The sequence below is a fragment of the Callorhinchus milii genome, unplaced genomic scaffold (assembly GCF_018977255.1).
Source record: "Callorhinchus milii isolate IMCB2004 unplaced genomic scaffold, IMCB_Cmil_1.0 Scaffold2, whole genome shotgun sequence".
NCBI lineage: Eukaryota > Metazoa > Chordata > Chondrichthyes > Chimaeriformes > Callorhinchidae > Callorhinchus > Callorhinchus milii.
This window is the reverse complement of record NW_024704743.1, coordinates 28,844,445-28,859,304: the sequence shown is the minus strand read 5'-3', so window position 1 is coordinate 28,859,304 and position 14,860 is coordinate 28,844,445. Positions and strand designations below refer to the sequence as shown.

Here is a 14,860-nt window from a genome sequence, read left to right as displayed (position 1 = left end):
AATACTACAATTGTAGTCAGACGTCAAGCATGCCAACTTGGCTTTTTGGTCAATGTTAATTCAAATAACTGAGAAGAAACCACATTTGTGTGGTTGTGATCGAGGATATGACCGATTCCCAACAACCGCAGTTGAGGCTGGAATGATTTAACTAACTACTTCCAATGGAGCTGGATCAGTAAGTTTCTTTCTCATTTTTTAGGTTGATCTTAAAACTTGGGTATCGGACTCTGGAACCATAATACTGCAAACATTCAGTATTAAATGGGAGCTTTCAATTTGAGTGTAGGTGGTTACTGACTTCATTCCCCTCAACAGCATCGCACCATTCCAAAACTAACTAAACACAAAGTACTCATGCAGATTGCCTGTGTGAAAAAGCATGCAAATTCTGAAAACCAATGAATGTTTTGAGGTCAAAGTGCTTAAAAAGTATTTGCACTTTATGGATTAGCTTACAGTTCAGTTTGCATGGTTGTCGTAATAATTTTTTTTTGAAATTTGAATAATTTCTGGGACTCCCTCAAGCAATTTTTTTTGTGTGCGCATCACTCACACTTCTAGGTTTTGCTACTGTAACTCGAAATTTAGATCCTTCCTGTCTTCCTGCTTGATTGGGGTGATACATGTTGTGGTCCAGCTCACAAGCATCTTAATGGATGCCATTGAGTTTGTATCTTTGGTATCCCGTCAGAAAGTGCAATTGGATGATACAGAAAGTGTTCACTCCTTCAATTTACCTTTCCCACCTCTCCCAGATGATCCTGTTTCCTTTCTTTTTTAAAAGGAAGATAAAAATCAAAGGAATACAAAATTTAATTAAATCGCATCTATAAATTTCATATTAGGTGGTTAAAAATATATGTAACTGTTTTCGAGGCTCGAGGTTTCCGAGGCTTGAAATTTCCAGTAACTGGGGGCAGGGAAATCCTCGCACTCAGCTCCTGTTCACTCTGCAAGTCAAAGCCCTAATGGGTAGAGTGGTCCTAGCTGGACAGACGGTGGGAAGTTACTACACGATGCTATCAATGGCAAGCTATGAGGTTTTAGCTGGTTAGGCTCCAGCAGTACCCCAACGCACATTCTGGGGTCCCCAAGCCTTGGCTCTTGCCAACCTACGCCTAATACTTTCTGGAATTAGGTAAGCAGGAGGCATCACTCCAGGGAGAGAGTGTGCATTCCATTTCAGTAATCTTTCTCTGGAATTTCCATGTGGAGGTGGGAAGGCATAAGAATCACATTTGTAATTGTGACATTTGAATATCTCAGTACCCTGTAATTTCACTTAGGTAGCAATTTAGTCTATAATTGACTGCTAAGGATAATTTACAAAAGGTAAAAATTAACAGCAAAGAATTTACATTCCCTTTTCAATTTTACTCCATGTAAATTTTGCTCTGAATACATTTTACTGTAAATTATCTTAAAAGCTCACACCATCTTTAAAAGAAACATTCTGGATGGGAAGAGGGAGCTTATGTGAAAGTTCTTAGAAAGTTCAGGATTTATTCTATTTATGTAGCATTTCAGAGAATCCAGAATTTAGAAATATTCAATTGCTGAATTCAGATGCAACTTTGAAGCTATTTTCTCTCATTCTTAAAGAAAAACTTCTAGAAAAGTGGCTTCAAATTTAAGGAGCGATTCACCAAATTCTGGACACTGAATTATTATAGAAATAGAGTAAATCTGGACCCAGGTGGAATTTCCATGTCGACACGATACACTTCCGGTTTCTGGCAGGAACCTCTGTTTGTGCCTCTTTTGTTTTACACTTTCTCTTGTTCTCCCATTATAAATGTAGTCTCAAATAAAGTTTAATCAAATTTCTCTATAAATAAGGGACAGTGGAAACTCATCCCACTAATATGGGTGGCTTGTCAGTTTTTTTTTGTAGCTTTTTTCATTTCAACATTGTGTCATTATAGTGCAATAATACAGACTCATGAGTGAGGTCAACCCTCTAATGTGGTCCAAATTCCTCAGTCTGTTTACTGACCTTTTTCATGATTTTCCACTGTTCTTAGTGTAAACATGTTTTAGTGTATGCGCATCAAACCCAAATTCTGCCATTTAGTAACTATTCCATTTTTTAAATCTAGTTCTACATGTTTTTCTATTGAGATGATTGATTATTCGGACTCCATTTAGCCACAATCAGAATGTTACTTCTATGCTTGTTTTCAATAGGGGAAGATAGCACTGATGTACTCTTATATTTGAAAAGATATGTTCCCGCCCCCAGACAAGCAATACTAATTAAATGTAATTAAATTCACAGATCCCTTGACATCCATGACATACTGAACAAATACATTATGTGGTATAATTGTACCTTATCATCTGAAAATGTCTCTAAGCATTTCACACAATGAGTAATTTCTGAAAATGACTTATGTTGACAAACACGGATAAGTTGTGACCATAACATACTGCAAACAGCAGTGACATGATGATCCAATTTATCTGGGGTTTGGATAAGGTAGAATATTAGTCTGGGAGAATTCTCTGCTCTTTTAAAATAGTGGATGTTTAATGTCCACCTGAATCACCAGAACAGGGAGACAAATCATGTAAAACAATTGGAATTTTTCAGTTTTAGGAATACTGTGGATAGATCTATTCGATTTTTACTTTTTTCCAATATTACTTCTCGGTCAATAATCTGCTGCATAGGGTCTTATTGCCACTAGGTACCTGTAGTATAATGGAGCAAACACCATCCCTAATTAAATGCCACAATGTATATGATACAAAAGAACTGGGCTATATATATTATCCTATTGGATCAATCTAAACAGACCCCACTGTTGGCAGCACAGTTTGGTCTTCTCTAAATTATAATAATAACAGTCACATTTGGTATAGAGACTTTCGTGTTGGATGTCCCAAAGCACTTCACTGGATTTACTGTGAATTGGAATGTAAGCGAATGCAGCAGCCAACTGGCCACAGCAATGTTCCACAAACAGCCATGAAATGAATGGCCAATTTTATTTGGAAGATAGTATTACTATTATTATTATAATTGTTGTGTTCATAGGCAACCGTAATATCCTTTTCTCCCTTGGTTATACCACCTCCGCTTTGAAACCTGTTTTCCACATAATAAGTTGACTTATTACAATTAATAAGTCTGTTATGATATTATATTATATCTTCCCAACATAAAAGGTGCTATATTATTGGTATAGCGCCTTTCATGTTGGGAGGATGTCCCAAAGCACTTCACAGGATTTACTGTAAAGTGGAATGGCTGTGTAAGCGAATGCAGCAGCCTAATTGCACACAGCAATGTTCCACAAACATATAGTAAATCCTGTGAAGAGCTTTGGAACATCCAACATGATGCATACTGATATACCAATAATATATCATTATTATAAATAATAATATATTTATAATATAATGATGGCAATATGCGATCTACTGTTTCTGGTCACACATTTTTGAAAATAAGATCTTAAAGTGAAACATTAATCCAAAATTCTGAATATGTCTTCAAGCACCAGAGAATAGATGAAAGGTAGACCACATATTGTCACCATTTTCATATTTGATATAGTACCTTTCAGGACTTGTGGAATCCTGTAACTGCAAGCGAGAGACTTGGGTTTGATTCCCTGCAGGGTAAAACCATAACCAAGTTTCCTTACTCTATATGCCTGATAATAATCGCTCAAGAAAAAAAACAATAATAAATTAGTCACTTCAATCCACGACTGTTTGTGGGACATTGCTGTGCGCAATTGGCTGCCGCGTTTCACCCACAAATGTATAGTCAATTCACTTTACAGTTTATTCTGTGAAGCGCTTTGAGACGTCTAGAAGACGTGAAAAGCGCTATATCAAATGCAAGGATTATTTTATTATATTTCATGTCAGACAGACGTTTCAATCTGATAGTTAGTTAGTTGCTGTAAAACGCAACCCAATCAACGGCATGTACTGGAGCAGACATTTAGACATACACAGATTGCTGAATTCCAGATGTGAGTGTCGAGTCAACCTTTACCTGGTGTACGCTCTGTAGCAGTTGACTGAAATCAGGAACTCAGAACCTGGACCATCATAGTTGTAGAGCTGCAACTTTGGGGTTTGAGGCTTTCAATGCTCTGCATCATTCACCATTTATAAGTCCTTGCTTAAAACAACAACGACTTGCATTTATGTAACTGTGTTCACGTGGGATAGCGCCCCAGAGCGCTTGACAGTGATGGAGTCTGACCCTGAGCCAGGAGGGGGAGGGGGGAGGTGACTATAAGCACAATCAAAATCACATAATAATAATAATAATAATCCTTGCATTTGATATAGCGCTTTTCACGTCGGGAGGACGTCCCAAAGCGCTTCACAGAACACACTGTAAAGTGAATTTACTGTATATTTGTGGGCGAACGCGGCAGCCAATTGCGCACAGCAATGTCCCACAAACAGTCGTAGATTGAAAATGACCAATTTATTATTGTTTTTGGTTTTGGAGGGATTATTATTAGGCGTGTGGAGTAAGGATTGCCCAAGGTTTCGCCCTGCCTGGAATTGAACTCAGGTCTCTCGCTTGCAAAGCGAGTGCTCAACCACTGAGCTACAGGACTCCACAAAGTAGCACATAGTCTTAAGGTGCTACTCCAATGCAGTACTCAGAAGTGCCGTCCTTTTTAAACCGAGGTTCCGTCTGCCTGTTCAGGTGGACGCTACACGTGAAGGGCGTTATATAAATGCAAGTTGTTGTTGGGCATTAAGATGCCATGGAATTATTTGAAAAGAGAAGGGAGTTTCTCCCAGTGTCCTGGTCAACAAATAAAATTGGTCACTTACATCATGGGTGTCTCTGGGACAGTGCTGTGCACATACTGGCTACCACGTTTCACTCACAAAAATACAGTCAATCTACTTTTCAGTATATCCTGTAAAGTGCTTTGAGACTTGGCGTGATAAGGCACTATATCAATGCAAGTAAATAATAATAATAATCCTTGCATTTGATATAGCACTTTTCACGTTTTCTAGACGTCTCAAAGTATTATTATTAATAATAATAAAAACAACTGCCATTTTCTTTCTATGACCAATAGTAGTTGGAGGATAGAAAGAAAAATGTCAGTTGTTTTCATTATTATTATTAATAATACTTTGAGACGTCTAGAAAACGTGAAAAGTACTGTATCAAATGCAAGGATTACTGTTATTTTATTGTTATGTGGTGATACATACCTTTTATTCATAGGTAGACTTAATATCTTTTTATCCCTCAGTCATGCATCCTGACTTTTTGAAACCTGTTCACATAATAAGTTGACTTTCTAAAAAAAAATTAAAGTTGGGTGTTTGTTTCATTAATAAACACAAGGTGCGTGTGAATTGGTGGTAACTCTTATAATTTGGTCAGGGAAGGAGTTTGCAATGATCACAAACAACTCCTGCTTCACTTTAGCAATGTATGATGCTGTCTCAACCTCTTGACCAGTCTTACCAGTCTTGTAAATCTCAGGGGTGCATTCTCTCCTGCCTTCCCCTCTCTCACAAACATATACTTCATGCATGAATGTAGTGAGTCAAGTTATTACACTACGTTTAGGAATATTAAAATAAATTTATCCCTGTACATTTTAGGTCTAACGATCTGTGGACACAACTGCCTGTTGACTGCAGAATGGATGTCTGCAAGTAAGATTGTCTGTCGAGTTGGACCAGCTAAAAATGATAAGGGAGACATAATTGTGACAACTAAATCCGGTGGAAGAGGAACGTCAACTGTGTCCTTCAGACTGATGAAGCCAGAAAAAATAGGTAAACAAATTAAATATGTTCCACTGAAATTTTTTTTATATAAACATGACAAAAAGATTTCCGTCTTCACTGCCTGGAAGTCTCTTCTGCAACGTGGAGGCAGAAGGGGTGAGGATTCGCAAAGTTAACAAAGATTGAGTCCCGCAGGTACTTGGCGATATCACAGACTGACTCTCTTCAGTCGGTCCCCAATCTCCGTTTCTATTTCTATCTCCATATGCTTGTGGTCAAAGGAGGCCCATGGCGCCCAGCAAGAGGTTGACACTGACCATTTGGAGTCCAAAACAAGCTTCAGAGAGTCAACCTGAACCACATCTGGGTACTTGAGCCATCCATTTTTTGTGATTTTATGCACAGCGTTTTTTGTCAGTCTCTGTCTTTACTGCTCATCAGGTTTCTTGTTCAGGTGTTAAAATCAACAAATTGTTATTGGTAACCAAAGTATTGACCGACCTGGCAACCTGTGTGGTTTCCTTAAATCTTAGTTCTGTGCGTCTCTTTCAATCTAGCATTTTGCCTCATCTCTTACATTATCACAATATAGAAAAAGGACTTGTACAACCTTAAGAAATGTAACTAGTAAAAGTTTGTAGAACTTGTAAAAGACCATGGGAATAAGTGTCCAAAAGTTTTCCAAACAGTTCCCAAAATGTTGTATTTTGCCTCTGATTTTCATCAAGAAAATGTAACCGCAATTTTTTTTGGCCTTTTTGCATCAGGATTTTATTTAACAGAAAATAGCAAGAGAAATATAATTTAATTAAAAAAATTAAATATTAATTGTTCAAATACTCAAGTTTAGGAATATAACTGTAGATCCAACTCATCAACTCTGAGTATTGAAAGACCTTTTCAAAAGATGCATAGCTTTGTAACCTTTTCAACAAAACACTTTTTGTAAACTTTCAGTATAATATATATCCAATATGCTACAGAAGTATACATAATCACAAAGCATCATTTCAACCAAATGTCCTTGGAATTTTTTTTGAAATCCGGGTGCAGAAATACTAACCCTGTTGATAATGATTTAAATTATTCCACGATACATATATAGAGGCAAAACAGCATTTTTCTAAATTAGCTTTTGTACTGTAGTATACTTTATAAGGACTGTTAAAACGTGTATACAAATGGTGGGACATCAGTTATATGGTTAGCAGGAATGCACTGTTTATGTTGTGTCTAAAATTAGACTTTACTAAAGGCTGAGTCATGGGATTTACATAAGAATGAAAAGATGCCGCACCGTTTGAGCTTACTCCCAATGGGTCAGACCAGGAAGGGCTGAGGTTTCAGCCCCAGTCTGTACTGTTAGCTGATCTCCGCTAATGCTACAATTGACCACGGGCTAGATTATAGATAATTGGCTATCGCTCCAGCTCTTCTCACTCTCCAGTGTCTAGGTTGTGGGTAACGGGTGAAGTCCAGCCAGGAATTCACTATTAATACCCAATAATCGAGCAGCAAATGTTAGTTTATTGAGAATCTCACATCAAATACCTTTACTTGCCTGAGATAGTTAAGCATCACTACCATCTGTACAACAGTATGTGGACAGTCTGAGTCACTCTCTTCAGCATAGGAACAGTTGGGGAATCATTGCAGGAGGGAAAAAGTACACCTTAATTTTCGCTTAATTTAGAAAAAGTTGCCTCTACTCTCATTTTATTTGAGAGTAGAACTCTTTATTCTGGTTGTATGTTTTGGGTAATCCAGTCTCATGTTTGTGATTTGACCCAGTTTAGCTTAGATCTAATAATAAGTTTATGATGTTTTTATACTGACTGTTCATAGTGCAACAAATGGGGCCAGTATAAATGGTATTTTTGCAGCTTGTGCTACTGTTGAGTTAAAATCAATTTCAACATTTGTAAAATAACAGTAAATGTTATTTACAAGAAATGTGAGTCTGAGACATTAACCGTTTGTTTGAAATAACTTTTTTTCATTGAATTGATTTAATTTATACAGCCGTATTTTGTAAAACAGAACGCAAAGCAGTGCACAATGCAATGATGGATAGAAACCACTGCAAAAAAACTGCTTCTGTGAACAGATGGGGAGAATTTTTACTGGCTCAATGCGTGGGTGATAGACCAGCTCCTTACGTGCCTTTTTTTCAATGCTGGACTTCATTCACTTGCTATACATTCTTGTTTTCCACCAGGCATCCTGGATCAGTCGGCTGTGTGGGTTGAAGAGATGAACTATTACGACATGCGCACTGATAGGAACAAGGGGATCTCTCCCTTGTCTCTGCGTCCAGCAAATCCTCTTGGCATAGATATAGACAAGTAGGTATCAAATCCTGCAGCTGAGTGTTTTCTGGGACAAGTATATTCTTGTGGCACAGTAAGAATTCTTTCTGAAGATGCCACATATTTTAACACCCATGTCTTAGCGAGTGGACCTAAGTGCGATTCTCAGCAGGGTGAAACGTTGGGCAAGTTTCCTTACTCCACATGCCTCTATTTACCTAGCAGTAAGTAGGAACCTGGTTATTAGTCGATTGTCAGATCGCTTTATGGGGGGTAATAATCCCTTAAAAAATAATAATAATAATAATTTGGTCACTCAATCGACAACTGTTTGTGGGACACTGCTGTGTGCAATTGGCTGCTGTGTTTTGCCCACAAAATATACAGTTAATTCACTTTACAGTATATTCTGTGAAGCGCTGTGGGATGTCTCAAAGATGTGATAAAGAGCCATGTCAAATGCAAGGATTATCATTATTAGGCAGATCTCTGTGTTGTGTCATTCACCTTATGTTACAAATGCTGTAGCACATGTAGATGAAAACACAGTATCAGTTGTTGATGGTTTAATTTATTTTTTTATTCTCAATCTTTTAAACATTCCCTCCCTGTACTTGCATCAATGAAGATATGATGCAGTATTCACCAACCCATTCTCCTTACTGAGGGGAGATTGTGTAGGATGGGGAGGGGAAAGAAAATAGTAGTTACATTTGCAAAATTAAGAAGCAAAGCTTTCTTTATTGGGAGTGTAATTTAATGCAAGAATGGCGTAATACATGTTAATAAAAATGTTGTGCTTCAGATGCCTTTTTCTATATTATAAGTCGATCAGCCTAAGCCTGATGATTGCTTAAAAGTCTAGCAAGGACACCTCAAAAACATATTTTAACCCCCATGTCTTAGGCAGATCTCTGCTATGTATTTCACCTTATGTGGAGTCCTGTAGCTCAGTGGTTAGAGCACTCGCTTTGCAAGCGAGAGACCTGAGTTCAATTCCAGGCAGGGCGAAACCTTGGGCAAGTTTCCTTACTCCACACGCCTAATAATAATCCCTCCAAAACCAAAAACAATAATAAATTGGTCATTTTCAATCCATGACTGTTTGTGGGACATTGCTGTGCGCAATTGGCTGCCGCGTTTCGCCCACAAATATACAGTCAATTCACTTTACAGTATATTCTGTGAAGCGCTTTGGGACGTCCTCCCGACGTGAAAAGCGCTATATCAAATGCAAGGATTATTATTATTATGTTACAACTGCCGTAGCTCAATTTCCATCAGCAGCAGAAGCTGCTATGAGGCACCAGAATTGAACAAACCTTCAGTTGAGGACTGAAACGCATTAGCTACTGCATTTAACTATATAACCATCGTAGACATTCACAGCAACCCATTATGTGAAGCATTTGAGGTGCTTCAATATGATAAGCTGCAATATGTCAATATCATAGGTGTGTATCAGCTGCCAGTCTTATTACAATATGAAGTGTAAGTGTGATAATTAAGATATGTAGTAGAGTTTCCGTTTATGGGGACCTTAAAGGGTAACTTTTTTTTCCCCCTTTGAACCTGATAGTGACCAGATTTCCAATCTCACTAAAACTATATCAGTCTATCGAGTGCACTTAATGTTACCTTTTCCAGGAGGTTCCATTGAGGTTCTTTTTCATTTCAAATGCAGAATAATTGAACTCTCGAGTCCAAATCGTAAGTGATTATTTATCATTGTCACAATTTGGAGACTTGAAAATGTTGATGGTTTCTGAGAAACAGCTAAGTTTTCCATCAACTCCAATTTTCTTAAAAATATTATGAAAAGGTGGGGGCCTATTATTGTGGAGCAAGATGAATTATTGTGTGGCAGTGCAGAATACATTTGTGCAATTTAAAGCTGCCCTTTGTCAGTCAGCCTGTAAAAAAAATCAGCTGTAATTGAATTGCACAGTTCAATAATAGCAAGCAACAAAGTAAGCTGGACAGAGTAATCTGTTTTGCTTATAATTTGTTTAGGTCAATCGAGTGACTGACACACGTGGGAACCCAACACCCTGCTCGAGTATCCAAGCCAGACTCAGTTCCGCATGTGTGTGCAATCTATACATGACAATTTCCCTGTCTGGAGTGGAATGGTGTACTTTATTTCTGGAGGAACGCAGCCTGTTTATCTAATTCTGGAGTGTATTTGGCGCAGGTTGGCAAGAATCAAGGCTTGTGGACCCCAGCCTATGCCTTGGGGTGCTGCTGGAGTTTACCCAGCTAAAACTGTGTAGCTTCCCACTGTTTGTCCAGTTGGGACATCCTTCCCTTTAGAGCAGTGGTGGCCAACCTGTGACTCGCGGCTGGAAGTGGCCCACACGGCCGTCAAGAAGCGCTACCCCCAAACCCCCCAATTCACCCCTCACTCACAGTGAAGATTCACATGAGTCTAGGTAGATTCATGTTTGACCGGCAGTGTGTTTTCAGTTATTTTTCTTGACTGAATATTTCTTAATTTATGGCATAAATCAAGAAATGTTCAATCAAGAAATATTATTTTGATGGCCGACATAAAGGTTGGCCACACTGCTTTACTTTTAACTGCAGTTTTTTTTCCGCAGACTTTTACTTGCAGGTTAACAGGAGCTCAGTGCGATGAATCCGTGCTCCCAGTATTTTGTTATTATGATTCGATTGAGACGTTAAACCACAGTCCCGTCTGCCTGTTCAGATGGATGTTAAAAGTCCCATGGCACTATTCGAAAAGAGAAAGGAGTTCATGCAAACAATCCCCCAAATCAAATTAGTCTTCATTTAATGGATGTTTGTGGGACATTGCTGTGTGCAATTGTGCTGCTGTGTTTGCCTACAATTACACAGTCACTGTACTTCACAGTAAACCTTTAAGCACTTTGAGACTTCCTTCTGACGTGATAAGGTTCTATACCAAAATCAAGGATTATTATTATTATAAAGGTCACTGCTTGAGCTGATGCATTAGCTTGGATTCACACCGTTCCCAATCCTGCCTTATTTAGTGCTAAACCAAGCAGGCAAACCTATTTACAAGACTGCACAGTAGTATTTATTTAAAAATAATCATGTTGAGGTAGAATGTTAACCGTTTGATTGAATTTGGTAACTATTTGCACTGTTACTGTGGCAGGAAAATGGGATGAAGGGAATGCTCTTGAAGGAGCCGGCACAGACCCAATGGGCAGAATTTCTTCAGTGCTGCAAATTTCTTTGGTTCTCTGAAGCATAGTTTCTTACTTAAAACGTGTACAGCAGTGTTCCAACTTTTCTTATCAATCGCTGCCAATGTTTTCATCAATTGTCAATCCAGGTGACTGTTTTGTGTTACATCCTTGCAAAATTTTGGATTTCCCTGTCTCTCTGCCTTTACAGTTCTCTGTGCGGTGACTATACATTGAACATCAATGAAATCTTATGTGTTGTTTCATGCAACAACTTCTCACCTAATTTGCCCTGTGTATGATAAGGATTACTCTCGGGAGTAAGCCTTCCTGCTGACCTGAAAAATAAAATAACATTGTTACCCAAAGAGTATGAAATATCACTAGGAAGTTAACTAGTTGTTGAATCACTGATGTTTCCCATTAAAGAACCTGACTTTTCCAAATACTTAAAATTTCCATTGTGTCATTCCCTCTAAATTCAGATGCATCTGATGAATCTCCAAGCAGCGCATACTTTGTTTTGAGGTTTGTTCATTGTAATACTTGACCTTTTCAAACCAATTGTGCAGACACTGGTTTCATTGTGGAGGAGTGCAAGAAGAGGTTAAAAAAAGAAAGGAAAAATAGGATATGTGGAAACTCACAGCAGATCGATCAGTGTCTGAAAGAGAGAGACAAGTTAACATGCAGAGAGCGACAGTTGCAAATAAGTTGAAGTTTCTGTCTGAAGCTCCAGTTTAACCTCTCGTTGACCGTGGTAACTTATTGGCCTTAAATAGGACATTTTTACTTTCCAAAACTCCACAAACCAATGATTGCTCTTTGGCTCAGTACACTTGTACTTTATACAATGGTTATAGCTTCCCAACATTTTGTGGTAACCGTTACAACATACATATTTCTTCTTGTTGTGAAACACTGGGTGACAGGAGTACAAGTCTCTCTCTGGAGTGCGCCAGCTTCCCAACATGTGCTGTGTTATATGACATCACTAGACACGTCTCCACAGCAACCAGACACCGCAGCAATTTAGTCAAAGAGGGGATTGCACAGCCATCGAATAAATACACTGTAATAAATACCCACGCACACCACCCACAATGACTGGTGGGAGAGGGGAAATGAACAAGCCATAAGCTATAGCTTAAAATAACCAGAAATGCGTTATTTAGCACTTCCAATGCCAGTTTATTGCTTCGTGTTGCTCCATTGGAATGTAAGATTTATGCATGTGAACAGATTCCGACTGATGTTAAATCGATGCGTTCAACTAATTTCTGGGGGGTCAGCCAGGTGTCTCAACACATGCGGAAACCTATCACTATGCATAAGAATTTCCAAACCAAACTGAGAATTCCATGTATCCCTCTTAGACGCGAAAATCCCAGAGATAGGTTTTTGGAATGGAATGCGCACTCTCTCCCTGGAGGGACGCGTCCTGCTCACCTCAGCTCCCGTTAACCCTGCAGAGGGTAGGGTGGTCCTGGCTGGACAAGCAGCGGGAAAACTTGCAAGACAGTGATATCAATGATGTTAGCTGGTTAGACTCCAGCAGTACCTCAATGCACACTCTGGGGTCCCCAAGCCCTCCTGATTGGCTCGCGTCAGCGCCTCCGCACCTCAGGCGCTGACAGCATCAGCATCCAAGGCTGCACTCTCCACCTCTCAAAGTCAGTCAGGAACCTCGGTGTTCTGTTCAACCCTGAGATGTCCGTTCTCCCTCATATCCGCACCACAACTGGCACCGCCTTCCATCACCTCCGGAACATCGCCAGACTACGGCACTACCTCACCCCTCATGCGGCTGAAACCCTGGTTCACGCCTTTATCACCTTAAGGCTGGACTATGGGAACTCTCTCCTCGCCGGCCTTCCCGCCACCTCCCTCCACAAGCTGCAGGTCATTCAGAACTCTGCAGCTCGTGTACTGTCCCGCACCAGGCTTCGCGACCACATCACTCCCACCCTCGCTCGCCTCCACTGGCTCCCCATCCCCCAGAGGATCGAATTCAAGGTCCTCACCCTCACCTACAAGGCCATTCACGGCCTCGCTCCCTCCTACCTCTCTGACCTACTATCCCCCTACTTACCTGCCCGTACCCTCCGTTCCTCTGGCTCAAGACCTTTCTCTTTGACCGTGCCTTCAGCTCCCCTCTCGACTCTCTACCCCCTCCTCGCTCCCTCCCTTCCCTCCCCTCACACTGACCATTTCCCCTCTGCTCAGGTCCTGACCCAACTGTACAGTTGGGTCAGGACTGTACAGTTGGGAGTCCTGCGGCTCAGTGGTTAGAGCACTCGCTTTGCAAGTGAGAGACCTGAGTTCAATTCCAGGCAGAGGGCGAAACCTTGGGCGAGTTTCCTTACTCCACACAGAGCCTAATAATAATCCCTCCAAAAATCAAAAACAATAATAAATTGGTCATTTTCAATCTATGACTGTTTGTGGGACATTGCTGTGCGCAATTGGCTGCCGCGTTCACCCACAAATATACAGTCAATTCACTTTACAGTGTGTTCTGTGAAGCGCTTTGGGACGTCCTCCCGACGTGAAAAGCGCTATATCAAATACAAGGATTATTATTATTATTATTACTACAGCGCCTTGGAATGTCCTCCCGACGTGAAAGGCGCTCTATAAATGGAATCTTGTTGTTGTTGTTGGCTCTTGCCAACCTGCGCCTAATACTTTCCAGAATTAGGTAAGCAGAATGCATCCCTCCAAGGAGAGATAGAGCTTTCCATTTCTATGAGTATCCTATCAATATCTAGGATTTCCATGTGTAGGTGGGATGCATGGAACTCTGTTTGATTTGGATACTCTTAAGCACGATGGATCAGTTTCTGCATGTGTCCGACGTGTGGCTGACCCCCAAAAAAGTATGCAGGAGCAGTATTGTCAGTTACAGCCTCCCGACTACTGCTGTGACTGAACTCCGCAAACTCAGGACAGACCAAGGCAATGGACCTGGGTATCTCCCTGGTCTGACTGGCTCACTTGCTCCTTGGATATACTCGTGGGCTCACTGGGGAAGCCACAACCATTTTTTCCCCCAAAAATAAAGTTGCTAAATTGTTACGTGCCAATGAGTCCATTTGCAAGTAAAACAACTGCTGAATGTTTATGTAACAGTGGTTGCACAGAGTTTTCTTTCCAGCCAAAAGCAACCACTTTTACTGAAGAAGTTGTCAACTCCATTTCAAATTAAAGACTGGGAACTTCAAAGATCACGGCATCCCAGTGATTGCAGCTGATCTATTTAAAATTCAGTGCCTCACAGACTTGCTATGTATGCACTGCTGCACAAAACATTGGCCGAGGAAGTTAGCTAATGAGGTTTTTTTTCTTACTGGTGGTTTGTTGGCCTTCATTAGCAAAATGGTCAGTTTTCAGGTCAAAGGAGCATTATATTTAGCTTGCTGCATCCATGTATTCAACTCAAATTTTATGAAGCTTGTTATGGCTTTTACATACATGAAATATAATCACTTTCGAAGTACTCCAGTTTTAACCAAAGCCTATTTCTTCAAGATATGTTCCGTTATAATAATAATCCTTGCATCCGTTGTAATAATAATCCTTGGATCCTTGCGTCTTCCAGACGTCTCAAAGTGCTTCAAAGAATATGCTGTA

At 40.0% G+C, this 14,860-nt stretch overlaps 1 protein-coding gene across 1 annotated transcript in view; it reads left to right on the top strand.

Moving 5' to 3' along the window:
* exoc2 (exocyst complex component 2) overlaps nt 1-14,860 on the top strand; it is a 165,644-nt gene that overhangs the window by 38,844 nt on the left and 111,940 nt on the right. Inside the window, exons 3-4 of the mRNA XM_007889614.2 lie at nt 5,614-5,790; nt 7,961-8,087. Coding sequence (XP_007887805.1) covers nt 5,614-5,790; nt 7,961-8,087 — 304 coding nt within the window. The remainder of the gene's footprint in view (nt 1-5,613; nt 5,791-7,960; nt 8,088-14,860) is intronic.